The 18344-nt window shown below is 49.3% G+C and overlaps 1 protein-coding gene across 2 annotated transcripts; it reads left to right on the top strand.

Annotated features, from left to right (window-relative positions):
• Positions 1-334: 334 nt before the first annotated feature.
• LOC143218728 (uncharacterized) lies at positions 335-6525 on the top strand. 2 transcript variants are annotated; one of them, XM_076444129.1, is made up of 5 exons: positions 335-626; positions 4926-5112; positions 5207-5355; positions 5444-5554; positions 5897-6525. In XM_076444129.1, exons 1-5 carry the CDS (start codon positions 607-609, stop codon positions 6057-6059), a joined length of 630 nt encoding a protein of 209 aa, XP_076300244.1. In that variant the 5' UTR covers positions 335-606; the 3' UTR covers positions 6060-6525. The 2 variants fall into 2 exon arrangements, with proteins under 2 accessions (XP_076300244.1, XP_076300243.1); XM_076444128.1 differs by having other exon boundaries at positions 5207-5361.
• The last annotated feature ends 11819 nt before the right edge of the window (positions 6526-18344 follow it).

Raw genomic sequence — 18344 nt, 5'->3', positions numbered from 1 at the left:
GAAAAAAAATCACTGGAATCCGCGAGCGAGCCTCGGCTCGCGAAGAATTCCAGTGTCATTCCGAGGCGACGCGATACGGGGGGGGGGGAACAGGTAGGCAGCGTGGCAGGCGGTTGTGTCGCGAGGGAGGCTTCGGAGGAGAAGATTCGGAATTCCATGGCCGCGAGAAACGGCCACATGGTGGTGTGTTCTCTCTCGCCGGATATATCAAAGTCACACACGCACGGTATAGGTGGATGGGGCTTCTCCACTCGGGACGGCAAACGGGTGGTTGTCCGGCTGAGTGAGAGTGCCAATATATATAGAGGGAAGGGGAAACTCGCCGCGGCACTCCAAAGTACACAGCCTCCGCGATTGCAGTTGGTGTGCTTGGCTGGGCTTGCGGTTCCCTCTACCACTCCAAACGATATACCCATTCCTCGCGGTATCGCGGCCGTGCCAACAACACCAGTCGTCGTCGTTTACGAATACTGCACACCGTTCACGATCCACCGTCTCGATCAGAACCGGGACACGTACGAGCCGACCGGACACCGTTCTGCCTAACGCCGCGTCCCTCGTCAATCCGCAACAACACCAGCCGCCAGCAACCCTAATCTACACAGCATGAAGCTCGCACTGTTCGCGTGAGTACCAGCTTTGAGCTACCACCATTGGGACGAGGGTTCGAGGAATGTTCGCGAGTGATCGAGACCACCGGACCTCGGTGCTTGATCGGCGAGATTTCAATCCTTAGGCTGATTGCACACTTCGGAGCTTTTATCGAGAGAAAGTCGGGATTAGAGTATTTTCTGGTAAACTTTGAGGGCAGGTCGTTCGGGGTTGAAAGTGTCACGTTTCTCTTGGACATTTGATCTTAAGCTTTAGGGTAACAAAATTATCCTTAGGATGTGTGTCCACTTGGGAGCCTTTATCGAGAACAAATCTGGATTAGGGAAGGATTATGGGAAGTGTCGTGTCTTTCTGTTAGAATTTAATTCTTAAGCTGTGTATCCACGCGAGAGCCGTTAACGGGAGAGGGTCTGGATCGGACTATTTCGCATTGAACCTCGATAGTTGATCATCGAAGATGTAAGATCTCACGCTTATCTCAAATATCAGCCCTTAGGCTGTATGTCCACATTAGAGTCGTTAACGGGAGAGGATCTGGATCGGACTATTTCGCATTGAACCTCGATAGTTGATCATCCAAGATGAAAGATCTCACGCTTATCTCAAATACCAACCCTCAAGCTGTATTTCTACCGGGATGATTTGATTAAGGCATGTCCCACTCGGCCCGAGAGCCGAAATAACGCGTCGAGGATCAGAATCGCCGCGAATCGAGTGCAGCAACCGAGAGCGGCTGCTTTCAGGCGTGCACTATCAAATTCAACGTCGCCTCGCCGCGACACATACGCCTCGGCGAGCTCTCTCGCGTGTACGCGTTCGAGTGGCCAAGGCCAGGCTCCTTGGACGCGATCGAAAGGCGTATTTATCTAACGTTACAAGCGGCCCGGAGTATCTCGCGGTTCGCCGTCTTAACTCGACAATTTCCACCGATCCGACCGGAGGAAAACAAAGGACCACAACAGGACAGTAGAAACCGGACAAACCCGGCTCCTGTAATAACAGGATGCGGGAGAGCGTTATGCAAACCCAGGCTAGGTCCGTTCCGCCCGAACCAGGAAATCGATTAGAAAACGAGTCCAATGAAAAATATCGATTACGTCGGGCCCGGCGCGCGGTACCGTTGCTTTTCCTTCGGCGATTCGGTGAAAACGTTCACTCCGAGCGAGACGGGCTGGGTTTGCACGATTTCTATGAACGTGGGGAGGTGTTTGGAGCTGTTCGAAAATTATTTGGAAATTATTGGATAGGGGAGGTGAGAGATCGGTCGGTTTGCTGAATGTTTACGAACGTTTGAACGTTGTTTGAAGGTGTTTGAAAAATAATTGGCAAGGATCGTTAAGTCGTTTGGACATAGGAGGATGAGAGGTCGGTTCGTTGAACGTTTAGGAACGTTTGGTGTTCGAGGACAATTGCACCGGATCATCGAATTGTCCCGAGGATGAGAGCTCGGCCCGGTGGGGCAACGGTTCGTGGCGCAACCCGCGCGCGATTTTCCCGAGGCCTCGCGTGTCCTAACGCTCGCGCGCGTAGCAGGCGAGAGAGGTGCCCGCGTCTGGTGCAGCGGCGTGTGCACGTTTTCTCGGCGTTGTAGATCCGCCAAGCAGCGACGCCGGCTGGATTTTGACCTGTGACATTCACGGGTACGAAACTCACTTTCTCTGGGCTGTTGGCTCGTGCAACAAGCTACTCCCGGATCGGGATTGGCCGGCCGCGGCCACGATCCGTTACCACGGACGTGTCGCCGACTCTACACAGCCGCCGTGGGTACGTGACACGGCTAACAAATACATATCGAAAAAAAAGGACGGCGCCGCTCGGGGAAGCAAACGAAAGACGAAATAAAAGAAGGCCGAGACGGACGCAAACCGTTCCCGAGTCGAATTTCTCGAAAGCCGATCGAGTTTTATCGACGAGTTTCGCGATCCCCCAGTGGGGATCTGGGCTCCCTCTTGCCGCTCCGGTTTCGAAAGCCCACCGTTTTCCACGTTCGACCGATCCACGGTCAAACTGACAATTTCTTTGTTGTAAGCACGGGCGCGCGCGCGCGCCCAAGCAAGCGACCGGCCTTTGTTGCCGCCCCGCCGATCGCTGACGCAACCCTCCGAGCGCCGCGATTGTGTCACCGGCGTCACGCTCGCTAATTTTCGTCGATGATTTTGCGAGATTGTTACTGAAAAGGATCGTTTTACCGCGTTGTTTTGCCGCGCGCCGTCCGATTTCTCGGGGGAGATCACGGCGCAGCGGGAAATCGGCGGTCTGCAATGTTCAGCTGTTGTTTAAACTGTCTTGATCGTTTCTAATCTTGGAAACGGAAGTGGCACTACATGCAGGGGGAGCTGCAGAATTGTTTCGAGCAAGGACCGTTCGTGTAGCTCTTACAGTTCGGTCGCAAAAGTGTCTCAGAATTTACGAATCCATTCCGCTGGATTGGCAGAATCATTTCATGTGAAAAACGTTCACGTATCTTTTACGGTTCTTCCGCAAATATGTCCCAAAGTCACCTGGTCCTCTTTAAAATTGAATTTCTCGAAGAGGGTTTTCTTCAGGATCCTCGAAGAATGTTTTCTAACTGTTTTTGAAAGGATTTGGCAGGGTCTAGACGATTCGTTGCAGTTAATTGTGAGCGGATCGCGCCGACGGACGCGGCGATCGAGGGGCGAGATCGCGGCGGCTGGATCCGCAGGACTCGTCCTCGGTATTCTATTCTCGATCCTTTCGCGGGCGAAAGTTGCGCTGCGAGAGAGGCACGCGCCTCGGTGTCCTGTTGCCCCGTGCCTTTTTGGGGACGGGTACAGTATTCTGGGAACGCGGTCATTCGTCGAGTGGGTGCTGCCCTTCCAACCGATTCCGCCATCTTCGATTCGATTTGCCCGGTCGTGTTGCGAAGCTGCTGCTAGAGGCTGTTCCAAATATCGTGGTCCGAACGAAAAAATTCGACGAAGATGTTCACAGCGACAATGTGGAATATAAGTGGCTTTGACGCACGCGCTGATTCAACTGGATCATTCAGCCGGCTACAGGGCGTTGCATATGTTGTGGTCGAAACGTAAATATTCGAGAAAAATGACAATAAGAGTCTATGCTAAGAATATTCCATAAAAATGAGGATACTTGTAAGGACAAAAGTAATGGTGTTTCAGTGAACCTAAGTCTACAGGGCGTTCCTAATCCCACATATATGAATCTCCCAGTATTTGGCTAATCGTTATCCGCTTTCTATCCGGATGAGGCTCATCTTTCTTCCTCTCGATTGTTGCCAGCGATTCCAACGATCGTTACAGATTAGGGACCATATGGAGACAATTATCGAAGCGTGACCATCTTCCTCGCAGATTTTTCGTCGAACAGCTGTCCGATCGTTAGTTACGTTGAACACGCGACCTGCTCGAGAAACAACCGACTTCCTGTTCCCAGTCGATCGCGCCGGAGGAAAGCGTTTCCTAGCTCGCTGGCGCGGTATCGTTTGCATGCGCGGTCGCCTTTCACTATCGAAATCTTCGCGGTCGGTAAATTATTTATTTTCTGTTCTATTGCTGGATACAAAACGTGCTGTACGGGTCGGGCCGAAAGTCACTCTAAAATTCCTGTATCTACAGGGCGATTCAGGGATCTCGCGACAAACCCCGCGTTTCTAACGCGCTATACAGAGTGATTCAAAAATCGTATAAGGAACATTATAATTTGTGGAGACCTATATACAGGGGAGTCCAAAAGTCAAATGATAACAGGGTGTTTAAAAAAAGATGACTGTTCCGTGAACAATTAGAAATGAAAGGATTTAAAAATCGTATAAAGAACATTATAATTTGTGAAGACCTATATACAGGGGAGTCCAAAAGTTGTGCGACAGATGATAACAGGGTGTTTAAAGAAAGATGACTGTTCTGCGAACAACTAGAAATGAAAGGATTCAAAAATCGTATGAGGAACATTATAATTTGTGAGGACCTATATACAGGGGAATCCAAAAGTCGTGCGACAAATGACAACAGGGTGTTTAAAAAAAGATGACTGTTCTGGGAACAATTAGCAATGAAAGGATTCAAAAATCGTATAAGGAACATTATAATTTGTGGAGACCTATATACAGGGGAGTCCAAAAGTCAAATGATAACAGGGTGTTTAAAAAGAGATGACTGTTCTGGGAACAATTAGCAATGAAAGGATTCAAAAATCGTATGAGAAACATTATAATTTGTGAAGACCTACATACAGGGGAGTCCAAAAGTCGTGCGACAAATAATAACAGGGTGTTTAAAGAAAGATGACTGTTCTGCGAACAACTAGAAATGAAAAGAAATTTTTCTTGACAGATTGCTGGCGACCGGCTGCCTGATAGCCGTGGCCAGATCAGAAGAAGAGTACGACGACTACGAAGAGGAAGTTGCAGCGCCGGCTCCAGTAACCCCCTCGGCTCCAGCCAAAACGACTTCCGGTCGTCTCGGAGGGCTGCTGTCCTCGAGAGGGCGAGTCAACGTGGGCAGAAAAGGACCAGCCACTGTAAGTCACTTACATCCGTGAAAGTATAGCCATTTATGCACGTGAGAATAGAATAGGACGATTTTTTTGAGTGATTCTTTTGTTCGAACGACAGACGCAAGGGACCACAGCGAAGCCGGTGGAACAGCCAGCGGAAGCGGAAGAGGAAGTGGAACTCGAAGAGAATCAAGATCAACAAGAGGAGGTTCCCACCACTACCACCGAGTCTTCGAAAATCGTTCGTGGGGGAGTTAGACCCTTCAGGTCTGGGTTAGGTTTCACTTCTTCTAATCTTTTCGCCATATTTTCTGCCGGAGAATCGGACATGATTTTTGGGTTTTTGAAATTGTAGATCAAATCAGGACTTATTGGCAGCCTTGAAGAGAAGGAGAGCTCAGGTGCCCAGCCATCGAGAGACCGCGGCCAGTCAGTCGACTGGCGAATCGACCACGCCGAAGTCCAAGTAATGATCTTTGCGATCTAGAGATTGGTGACTGAAGATTCTCCCCAAAGAATTAGTCTGGAAATGATCCTTGAATGTTGAACTGAGAATTCATTATTTCTTTCTATCTTTCTATCTTCTTTCTACCTATATATAATTTATTCTTGTTCAATCCATGAACCTTGATGAACCATGACCGAAGATATATTTCCACGATTCCCCCCTTATGAATCGACAGCGGATCTTTATGCAATATAAACATTGTCTACTTGCGTTGCAGCAAACTGGAGCGAAATTGAAATGCATTTTAAAATTCTGCTAGTGTTTCTACTGTTTTAAATTACACCCGCAATGTTTTTGCAGAGCTAGTACAAGCAATCGCGCGAAGAGCACCGCCGCAGTAGACTCGAAATCGTCGGGCCGCGGCAGGTTCGGCGGGACCAGAGGAAAGCCAGTCCAGGAAGAGGTGGAGGAGACCCAGCGGGAGGAGGTGCAAGTAAAACCGAAGCCTTATCGCCGAGGATAAGGAATAGTCGTGGGAGTCCTCGATCCAGCTTCTGTAAACCGCGCGGAATAAAGAAATCGAAGGTGATCTAACCTCACAGTGATCGATACGCCAATTCGACTCGCGCGCGTCGGAGGGAAAACTCTTGGGACGGTGTCGCTCTTGGTCAACAGCACCGTGTATACAGGGTGTCCCGCAATTCGCGGTACAACCGAAAACCAGCTGTGAATCGATAAAACAGAAAGATTAAAAATAAAAAAAATAGGAAAAAACCATAAAATCACGATCCTCTGCTGTACACAGCTGTTTCTCGGTTGCACCGTTCGTTGCGGGACATCCTGTATATAGATGGAAAGGCTGCCCACTCGCAGAACGGCTGAGCTACTTACTGTATAAATGTAAATTAATACGACAATAAAAAAAAGTCTGCGAAAAAAAAGAATAGAGAAAAGAAATGGCAAGAGAAAGAGACGAGAACGACAATGGACGACAATGACTACTTGTCTGTGTGTTTATCCCGTTTCCCCCCCCACCCGGGCGTCCTCGGTCGAGAGAACCTTGACTAGTCTTCGTCGATGATCCGTATCTCGTAAATTATTTTCCTGGACGGCCTGTATTTGCATACGCGGGTCCGTGTCGCGTTCATAATCGAACATAGAGAGAAAGAAATTCCAACGGAGCCGGAATGTCGTGGGCGTGTGCTCGCCCGATCTGCAGCCGGGCTCATCTTTTAATCATGACCCCGCACACAACGATCCCGAAACTTTCGGACACCTCTCGCGGGCCCTCGAGACGGAACCAACCTTCCCCGGGACGCCTTGGTAACCGATTTTTCACTGTAACTATTTTTCTAAGTGGACTGACATTCTACAGCGCGGCTCAAAAATGCTGGACCGGAACAATGGCGATTTTAGGGGCCATAGTAGTCCTACAATCGCTTCGATACTTCTTTTTAAATCGTATTATCATTCTACATGGATCGCGAATCTACAGGGCGATTCAAAAAAGGGCGTCGAATCACTGGCGATTTTAGAATCTGCAAGAGCCCTGTATTTGCTCTAGAGGGCGGTTCAAAAGAGACAGAACAATTAATCAAGAGGTAATTTCAGCAGAGTTTAAAAATTGTTTCTTTGGAGCTCGAACGATCGTCCTTCCGCTTTGGTTTCTGCTCTGAATTGTACAGGGAGTTTCAAAAATGGGTGAATGCTAATACAACTTGCACGTGAGTATTTAAAATGCTCCATTGGTAAAAACGCTCCGACAATTGTCCATGAGATGTACTATTTTTAGAAGCAATTAATTCTCGAGTTCTACAGGCAGTTTCAAAAGAGGTACTATCAAATCCTGGCATCTACTATGTGCTCCAAAGATCGTATTCCTCAAAAGACACCTGAACAGTCATCCAAGGCTCGTTCTCTCTCGCAAGACAATCAAATCTAGACTTCTACAAGCAGTTTCAAACGCGGTGCTATCAAATCCGGGCATCTACCATGTACTTCAAAGATCGTATTCCTCAAAAGACACCTGAACAGTCATCCAAGGCTCGTTCTCTCTCGCAAGACAATCAAATCTAGACTTCTACAGGCAGTTTCAAAAGCGGTGTTATCAAATCCTGGCATCTACTATGTGCTCCAAAGATCGTATTCCTCAAAAGACACCTGAACAGTCATCCAAGGCTCGTTCTCTCTTGCAAAGCAATCAAATCTAGACTTCTACAGACAGTTTCAAAAGCGGTGCTATCAAATCCTGGCATCTACCATGTACTTCAAAGATCGTATTCCTCAAAAGACACCTGAACAGTCATCCAAGGCTCGTTCTCTCTCGCAAGACAATCAAATCTAGACTTCTACAGGCAGTTTCAAAATCGGTGCTATCAAATCTTGGCATCTACCATGCACTCCAAAGATCGCATTTCTCAAAAGACACCTGAACAGTCATCCAACGCTCGTTTTCTCTTGTAAGACAATCAAATCTAGACTTTTACAGGCGGTTTCAAAAGAGGTACCGCAAAATTTCAACGCGTCTGTTATCCCGAGAAATCTTGTGGGCCCGAAGGAGGCTCGAGCGGCGTGTTTCTCGTCGTTAACTGTAATACCGGTTGCAAAAATAGCCTGTGACCGGTCAGCCCGGAGGAATCCGTTCTTCCTCCTCCTCGTCTTCCTTTCTTGGTCCCTGGCGCGGCGCGGAGCTTGTTATCAGGATCCGTGACGCGCTGCTCGGATGGTCTTTGCGAGTGAAATGTTCCTTCGCGGAGGCCCCAAGGCCGACGAGATACTGCCTCCTCTCACTTTCGTGCCACTCGCTTTCTGCGTATTTCCACCGGGGTCTCCGCCTTTCTCCCTCTCCACTCTTCCTCTTCTTCTTCTCGTCTTTCAGGCCCTGCGACACATACGGCCGAAATCGGAGACACCGGCTGAGGTCGAAGGTCCTCCGGCTTCTTCGTCCTCCCGGCCCATTTGCTTTCTTCCCACAAAAATTTCTGCGACTTCAGCCAGCCGTAGACTACATTGATTTATTTATTAGATGAAGACTTCATTGTCTTCTGGGTCCGTTGATCCAACAATGAATGTTTTCTTGAGAATAAGAATTGATTTGGCTCGCAGCTTGTGTTTCGCAGATTTTTGAAGATTTTCGAGCGATTAATGGATCGAGGAAAGTAGTGATCCTTGGACGACGACATTCCGTCGACGATTTCCCGTTTCTCTCGACCTCCGTCGCGAGTGGAAACTCCGTTCGGCTTGGAGCAAACGCGAGCTTCTACCATTATTATGCTAAAGGTTATGCCACGATTTCCTCGCTCATGAGACCAGCTGGGTTTCGTAACGGCGCGGCGCAGCGAACTCCGAGCGCGATTCTTCTTCGCTCGCGGATCTGATCATCCTCCGGCGTATTGTTCCGCGACACTCGGCCAAATTCGCGTGAACCTCTGCGAACATTTTGCAGGAATTACTCGCAACTGTTCCGCGGCCACGATTTCTACTTGTCTCGCGATCATCTCGGCCAGATAAACACACTCGCGCAAAAAGTCCCAAGGTAACACTTCACACGTATTAATTTCATATTTTATGTTCGTTACATCGCGCGCCGTTCAATGGATGTTTCCCGAGAGATTTCCGTTGCTGTTCAATCTTGTTCGAATAATTTTACATCGATCCGAAAACAGGTTTGCGCGAAGTTCCAGGACAACGCACCTGCGGGCGAAGTGTTAAAGGCGCATTGTCGACCCGGCGTTGACCTTTCGGTAATGTCGACGACACCGATGCAACCGTCATCGCGATCATCGCGCTTTCTATCCGTCCACGTGACGCCTTTCGTTATTCCGCGGCGTGCACGCCGCGCGGCGTTTCGAATTTTTCCCGACGAATTACATAAAAGGCATTAACGCTATCAGATCGCGCGGGAAAAAAACGTTCTACCGAGCAGAAACAATCTGAATTATCGCCATTTCGATCACCATAACAAGAAGCCGTTGAACGTGTAAAAAGATGTCTCGGGAATGTTAATTGCTCCATGCTCGTTAGTTTTCGTCCTTTACGAGAATTTATCCGTTGCTCCATTATGCCGTGGAATCTCGCTTATCCGATTTGCTCGCATATCATTTTTGTCTTCCGTGAAACCGTTTCAAAAGACGGTTTTCTAAGCACTTCGAAGCGTATTTAGGCTAGCCGAGAGCAAGCGTTTGAATAAAACAACGAGCGAGCTGAGGTTGACTGGCATTTTCGTGTCGAATAGGAAAGATGGCGGCCGTGAGAAGATAAGAGGCCACGAGGTACACCGTGCACCGTGGAGAGATTAGCCGTCTGGAAACTGGAGTGTGCACCGTTGGAGCAGAATAATCTAAATAATTGCAAGTGATCGCGAGGGAACGGTGCGCGTTGCTGCGCCGCAGCGCCGCTCGAAAGCGGGCTCCGTCGCCGGAAGGAAGTTACGTAAAACGCGTCGCGGAGCTTGTCTAAATTTTAGAAAGTCCGACGCCGGGCTCGCTAATTTCGCGGGCCGCTCGAAAAGCTGCTCTGCTTGCTTCTACTCTCTGCCTTCTCCCCCCGTTCCTAATACCGCCTCCTTCTCCCCAAGGCAAGGCGTCACGGAGATCCTCGACGACGAGCACGAACAGAGACGTACCGGAGTGTCGCAAACGAAGAGCCATTGCGAAACGAGGAAACGATTATAGAAGTGCAACTGCGAGGGTATTACTTGGCATTACGTCGGCTCAGAAGTGTAACGAACAGCGATGGCAGCGATCCTGGTCTGGGTTAGGGCGTGATGGACCTTCGCACGGACCTGAAAGGTTCATGCTTGAGAAATGTGACGTATAGCTTGGAAATCGTATTTTGGAAGCCCTACGTTATGAGACCAATTTTGTTAGCCCTATTTTCCCTGCCTCATTTTGCTAGCCCTACTTTGCCTGCCCCATTTTGTTAGCCCTACTTTGCCTGCTCCGTGTTGCCAGCTCTACTTTGCTTGCCCCATTTTGATAGCCCTACTTTGCATGCCTCATATTGCTAGCCCAATTTGTGAATCTCTGTTTTGAAAGCCCTATGTAGAAAGTTCTACCTTGTAATATTTTACGAGGCCCACTTTGCTAGCCCTACTTCATCAGTCTAATCTTGAGACTCCTATTTTAAGAGCCCTATCTTAAGAGTCCCATTTTACGTTAACCTAACAGTCCCATCTTGCAAGCTCTATTTAACGAGTAGCTCTATTTCGGTAGCCTACTTCTTAGTCCCCCGTGTCTCTGCCTCGCAGCATCGCGTCTCAGTCCCATCACTAACGCGCCTCGACGCAGTTTAGCCGTTTTAGCTGCCCGAGGGAACACGCCCCCGGGAACTCGTGGGAATCGCTGGTAATTGTATTTCATTTGTTCAGGCTCGCGTACTCGCGCTGCATTGTCTTCCTGGTGCCCACTCCATGAGAGAACGATTCCAACGATCCAGAAAAAAAATCGGCAATTACAAAAACCAATCGTACCACTAACAAACGATTCGTTCGAGGCCTCGATCGGCCTCCAACGAACCCGGACAGGGACGATTACGCTCCGAGTAAACCGCGATAACGCCGATCGAAAATAAACCGAACCGTTCGAAGCCGAAGAGGAGGAAAGGACTTTCTCCCGTGCAGGAATCCTTGTTCGCTTTCCCTGATATCATGTGTCCGTCCCAGCCGCGGACAAGGATCTCGCGAGGAACAACACGGACAGGTCCGGAATGGTCCGGTACAGATCCCTAAGGTCGGCCACGATTTTTCTACGGGTACCGTCCGCGTGCGACGCCACGGTGGACAGGTATATCGCGGTGCTCGATCGCTCGATCATTACGACGCTCGCGTGTCCAATGTTAAGGTCGTTCCATCCTCGGCTACCACAGTAGACACCGATGTGGGTCAAGTTGACGTCCGGTTTTGCGAAACCTGCCCGGATCGGAATCTCGGTGCATGAATCCCGATCGACGATTTTTCGAAAACCGCTCCCACCTCGCCGCCGATCGATAAACTGCACGATCTACGGCCGATTTAAATAACACTTCCAGTTTGTACCGAGAAATTCTACGTACATATATATATATCAAGATTTTATTCGCAGTTTCAGCTGTTGGTATAATTATGGCGACTCTCTGTGAAAGGAAAAATTGCTATGGTGTGCGGATCGCTGGGGGACACAATGGCGGCCGACAGAAATCGGATTGGATCGGGAATGCAGAGTATCGAAGTGAAATCTCCGAGTTGCAAAACGTCCTCCCATCACGAGGTCGAACACGACCAGAGCCCGTTCAATGTTAAGGACAAACGAGAACCGGAATCTAAGACACGCGTGAAAAAGAAAGAACACGAAACGAACCCGGCGCCACTTTCGTTCGCTGAGACAATGGATCCCTGCTTGTCGATCCTCTCGATCTGGAACGCCCTAATTGATCGCTGATCCGGCGACACTCGAACAACGCTGCCTCGAAAAATCTAGATGTAACTTCGCGATCTAATTTTAATAAATAGAATAAAATAGGAATAAAATTACTGAGACTACAGGGCGATTCAAAAACAGCGGCGCCAAATTTTAGCATCCATTGCACACGGATTTTAAATATCCATTGTACCCAAGGACAGTGCAATAATCTCCGTGAATCCAAGTGCTTTTTGAAACGATTAATATAGACTTGTACAGGGCGTTTCAAAAAAGGTGGCCCCACACGTCAACGAGAAACTCGCGCAGAAATGAACGATACGATCATTTCTTCCCCGAGGCACTAAATTATACTGGACAACAATGCTAACAACAAAATTACCTTATTAACTAAGTAGTTTGCAACGAAACTGCGTCTTAATTCGAATTACGCGCTCGTTATCTGATCGCACCGAAACAACTAGAGCGCGATTCGAGAAAAAATACTGGCGGCCGGTACAGTGAGCGTTTCACGGATCGTAAAATCGTGGAACGGCCTAGTGGTACCGTTAAGAGCGAGGATCGCCGTTCCGCCACGAGGAATGATAATAGTTTTCGATTTCGTTGGATACGGGCGATGACGAAAGCGACGGCGTCTCTCGAGGCGCCTCGAGGAATTTCATGGAAAGTAAGGCCTCCTCCCGAGTGTCGATTCCTCCCACCTGTCTGCCACCGGTTAACCGGTCCCCTCACCCCCCTCGAGGGCTCACCTTATCTTCTCTTTTGCTTCTCCCATCTGTGTGTGAGTGTCGTTCCTCGCCTTTTTGCTTCTTTTCGTTCTTGTCGTTCTTTTTTTTCACGGCGCCGCGCCGTGACTTTGCCGCAAATCGTCGATCACCGATTTCTTTCGGGGGCCTACAGATAAGTGATCGGTTGACCCTGGGTTTCGCTGGGCGTGGCGCCAACCGCGACACGAATTCGCCAAAATCACCATGTTCTCCTTTAACCGGTCTCCTTTTTGACCGGTCTTACGTTTTTCATTTTATGATTATTGAGATTACGACGTTGCTCATTATTTCAAGCACTAATCCGGGGAGGGAGGTGTCCCCAGAAAAGCGGCAACGCGCGACATTCCTGTCGATCAGCGAATAAGCGATCTCGATCACGTCGCCTGGGAGCGCCCAGAGAAAGTCGAGCCCTGTACAAGCGAGTCGAAAATCGCTAGAAAACCGGGGAACGTCTTCCCGCCGCATTTTTCCCGTAATTGCTCGTGTAATCCGTCCGGATCGCGCCGTTACAAAGCAACCCCGCTTTCTATTCCAATCGCGTTCCTCACGCCCGCCGCGCCGGTCGATCCGCTCTTTGATCCCGATCGATCCGTTCGATCGCGTTCGTTTCCACGTCCCCGTGATTCCGAGCAGGCTCTTCCACCTTTCACGCTTCCGATCGGAGCGTCACGGAAACGTGACTGGAAACACGAAATCGCTCGCCTAAGCCGATAACGATCTTCTAAACAGGTGTTCGAATCTTGTCACGCGGTCTTCGGGCAGATTTCAGAATTTTTCCTGAGCGAACTACTGAACACGCCAAATTGAAACTTCGCAGGTTTGCTTGTACACGTTTGAAGCAACAGCAGGAATTTTTACGAGACATTTTAACCAAAACTGTGGGAATTGCTGTTAAAAAACTGAACATTGGGGTGAAGTAGTGAACGTTCAAGTTTAAAAATTTTTTGTGCTACAACCATAGGAGCTACACGAACGATTCTCGCACAGAACGATTATTTTATACCATTGCGAATGTTTAAACTTGCTTAAAAAATAATTACGACCTTCGTGGAATCAACTTTAGATCGTTTCCACGATGGTCAGAGCAACTTTCAGCGGATGCTACCGCTATTAGGCTCGACGAGATTAATTTATGGTTACGTTCCCGGTTGTTGCACACCTTTTTTCCACCTAGCCGCGATAAAGTTAAAAGATTGCGCGCGGAATTCGAGGAATGCGGAGAGCATACACAGTGGGCGGACACCTCGCGCGTAATTTCCGAAAGCGGAGTCGACTCGGTCGCGGTCGTACCGTTTTTTCAAAAGTTCCCCGGCGTCCCCGGCTCGAAAGCGTATCGAGAAATCGCGTGAACCGTAAAGGTCGATTGAAATGCGGCTCGAGTCCCGCGAAAGTGCAGTCAAGGTTCCCTCATCCCGAGCACGCTTTTCGCGGCGACGACGTTTCTCGCTCGAATCCGCTCAAACTCTGCCTGTCGCTGCGCGGTTCAGGCGGTGCTAAAATGTGGAAGAGCTCAAACAATCTGGCCCAAACTGTCCCCAATATTGGGACCAAGTTTGGGGACAAATCCTCAGGGACCAATTTTAGGGGAAAATTTGTGCAGACCAATTTCAAGAGCCAATTTTAAGGACCAATTTTAAGAACCATTTTTAACACTTTACCTACCGGCAGCCTATTAATAGGATTTTCAATAATTTTGCTGTAACAAAGGAAAGCATAGAAATTTTCTTTTACATTCGAATCTTAAATGACACTATTAGATAACGTTATTCTGGGTGACTTGTTAGTTTACAATGAAAATTGCTGTTGCTATTGAAGGTTCATGAACAATTTTTGGGACTATTTTCGGGACCAAACGCGATTTACGCTACCTCCACTGCGAATAGCGACTCCAAAGGTTTCGATCCTTTGTTCTGGAGACCGAGGCTCGGAGAGGACGCGTGCCCACACGGAGAAGCTGTTTCCGAGATGCGTCACGTCGCATTCCGGCCTCGGGATGCGTTTTGCAAGCGTTTCGACCGTTTCTGCGTAAAAAGGTATCTGGGATTATTGCAAGACGCTTTCGCGGTCGTCAAACAGGGAAGCAATGATGACTCTCCTCAACTCAATCGTTTCGTAAGCCTATTTTCTGCATGACTGACGCCCGTTCAGGGCAGCAAGTAAATCATTTTCCTCGATGAATCCACTCCACGTTCATATACACTGTAGAAACTTGATTCACGACCTGGATCCCTAGTGACCGCCGTCGGTATTCATCAGAAAATTCCAATTTCTGAATCAATTAACTAAATTCTCTGCTGGAATAGACGTCGAATTTACAGAAGAGAATTCCCCGTAGATGAGTTTAAAGACTTTCGAGAGAGTGTCAAAGGAGTCGTAAAGATCGAAGATGTTTGTGAGAAGTAATTCAGTCTAGCCGCAATTTGCCGACCGCTCGTTGCACCTGCGTTCACGGGTGCGCCTCAGTCAATGGCCGGCCGTATTTAGCCTTCGATTTGTACGCAGAAGGTCCGCGGCGCAGCGGATATAGTAGGCGCCGGGTTGAATGGTAATCGACCGGTACTTTAAACGACAGTCTTCGATCTGGTGCAGATAATGCTAGATAAGGATCCACTGGCACGCTGTTCGGAATACGAAAGCAGGCTCCGCCTCTGTTGAATCATTGCGCTTCCTAATTGCTGGAAAGCTTCGATGGTTCTCAACTATCCCCTGATCTATTGGATAACCGTAAATATAGATGACATTATTCTTGAAAATGTACTCGACCAATCCAATACAAGTATTTGTTCAGATACAAAAATATTGGGCTGTGTCTGTAGCGTCTAGCTACCTTCCCAACTATTCTGTGTAGCCGACGTACCTGAGCAACGTAGCCGACCTCTACCCGACGCACATTTTCCCCGAAACAAGAAACATCACGCAATCCGTTGATTCGCAAATCGGGAAAGCGCGTTTCTAGGAACAATTCCGCGCGGCGTTCTAGATAACGTCACCCGGCGCGATATGTCGGCGCGTCGCAGGTGTCAAGGCCCGGCAAAGTCCCGAGAGTTCCGTAATCATATAAACCATCCAGCCCGGAGCGGAGCGGAGCGCAGCGGCCAGAACCAGAAGGCAGGCAGCCGCGTTAAAGGTCTTTACGTCTCGTTGCGCAAGAAGAATGTCGATCCATTAGGCCCAGGCCAGCGTACACGAGGATCGAGCGTCGAGAGTATCGCGCGGCCCGTGTCGTCGCGATCCATCGATCCGTGGAGCACGCCGCGACACTGCTGTCAAACGCCAAAAACGGTAACTCGTCGACCCTTCGACATCCAATTCGAAACAAAAATTGAATTAAAAAATCTTGGACGAAACCGGAGGATAAAATGTGAAGAAGAAGCATTTTGTTTCTTTAATGTCGTTTCCTGCCACGAAACTCGCGAGCCAGCTAGTTCCGTATGCGGGTCGTGCAGCACTCGAAGCTTGTTTCTCGGGTCTAGACCGCGGGTAGCGTAGAATTTTGATCGTCGGCCGGATGATACTCGCCGATGAGGCAGGAATAACGTTCGAGGCTAGCGCGCGCGAACGATCTTTGTCAAAGGACAAAGCATCGGTGTCGTAGGCGTGTGCACCCGTGGTACACCCACCGAGGCTGACACGCGCGTGTACCCGCGGGAGAGAACTTTCTCTCGGCAAGGAGAGCGCGCCCCTTTATCGAGCAGGCATGCGAGACGCCGACACGGAACAATGTCGACGATACTCGCGACAGAACCTTTCGTGTACAAGCGACCGCAATCTTTATTAGCGCGGGTACTCGCGGGTCCAATCCAAAGAGATTAAATTTGCTCTGCGGGTACGAAATACCGGGGCCGTGACCTACCCGACGGACCCAACTAGTTCACCCGCATCTCTTGTTCCACCTTTGACGATCTACGAGGCGTGCTCAATGTACCCGCTGTACCCGATGTACCCGCCACAAACGGCCTGATCTAGTTGATCTTAATTAGTCTCTTATTCCAACTGATCTTTGACGATCTACGAGGCGTGCTCAATGTACCCGATGTTCCCGATGTACCCGCAACAAACGGCCTGATCTAGTTCATCTTAATCAGTCTCTTATTTCAACTGATCTTTGACGATCTACGAGGCGTGCTCAATGTTCCCGCTGTACCCGATGTACCCTCAACACACGGCCTGATCTAGTCCATCTTAATCAGTCTCTTATTCCAACTGATCTTTGACGATCTGCGAGGCGTGCTCAATGTACCCGCTGCACCCGCAACAAACGGCCTGATCCAGTTCATCTTAATCAGTCTCTTATTCCAACTGATCTTTGGCGATCTGCGAGGCGTGCTCAATGTTCCCGCTGTACCCGATGTACCCTCAACACACGGCCTGATCTAGTCCATCTTAATCAGTCTCTTATTCCAACTGATCTTTGACGATCTGCGAGGCGTGCTCAATGTACCCGCTGCACCCGCAACAAACGGCCTGATCCAGTTCATCTTAATCAGTCTCTTATTCCAACTGATCTTTGGCGATCTGCGAGGCGTGCTCAATGTACCCGCAACAAACGGCCTGATCTAGTTCGTCTTAATCAGTCTCTTATTGATCTCAACTGATCTGAGGCGTGCTCACTGTACCCGGTCTATTTTGATCGTTTCCATTCCCAATGAATTTAGCGGGCCCGACTCGCGGATCTAACACGATCATCCTCTATCAAAGGAGCGGCAATCGGCGGAGCCAAGTGATTCACGCGACTCGTGAAAGTTCGATTGCGTCGATCGAAGAATGATTCGAAACCTCGTTGGCATTCCCGGGCGCATAATTCGAGGATCCTTGAGCAGAGAGAACGACCGGATCAGGGCGAGGAACGCGGCGGGAAAACGGATGAGATTTTTCAGAGAATCGAAGCCGGTGACTAAGAGAAGTCTTACGGACCGGAGAAGTGGTCGTAGGACTTCGAAACGTTCGCCGGCTTCGAGCGAAGACAAGGACACCTCCGGCTACGTCATCCCCTAAATCATGGAACGAGTCCTGGGTCGGAAAGACCCTGCACCGTCGAATCCTTTCAATATTTGCCGAGCCTTTTCGAAGAGGTTCTCAATGTACGAGTGGGATTAACATTTCAGACATGGAATTTTTCAGATATCGTGAAGTGGGGACCATAATTTTGGGACTTATCGGGCAGAGGTTTCCAGTTTTGGAGAATTCAAGGAGATCTTGGATATCTGAAATCAAGTTTCTAGCTTGGGCCCGGACTCCCGGAATTCAAAGTCCCAGTATACTCAAACTTTTGGGACTCATAGAGCTGAAGTTCTCCGTTCAGGAAGATTTCAAGAGTCCGAAAGGTACTTTTGGGAGCACTGCTCGCAGACCAGAGGTCCGGATTCTAACTGGACATTGTCATCCCGAGTCCCACCTATTCCACCAGGCCCTGGCGTCGCCAGGGCGGCAACACGGGCCTGGTTCAATCTCTCCGTGGCCGGGTCGAACGATCCGAGCGTCGAGCAACCAGCAGCCAACCAAACAGTCGGTATCCCGACACGCGTACATCGAGTCGAGTGTCGAGCTACGTGGTGTCCAGTTTTCATGGCTCGAGTGGGGTGTGCTCCAGGTGGCCGTGGTGGGTGGCATATAAGTAGAGGCCTGCATTCGCCGCCGTTCTCATAC

Source organism: Lasioglossum baleicum, chromosome 20 (genome assembly GCF_051020765.1).
Source record: "Lasioglossum baleicum chromosome 20, iyLasBale1, whole genome shotgun sequence".
NCBI lineage: Eukaryota > Metazoa > Arthropoda > Insecta > Hymenoptera > Halictidae > Lasioglossum > Lasioglossum baleicum.
This window is presented reverse-complemented; position numbering and strand designations above follow the sequence as displayed.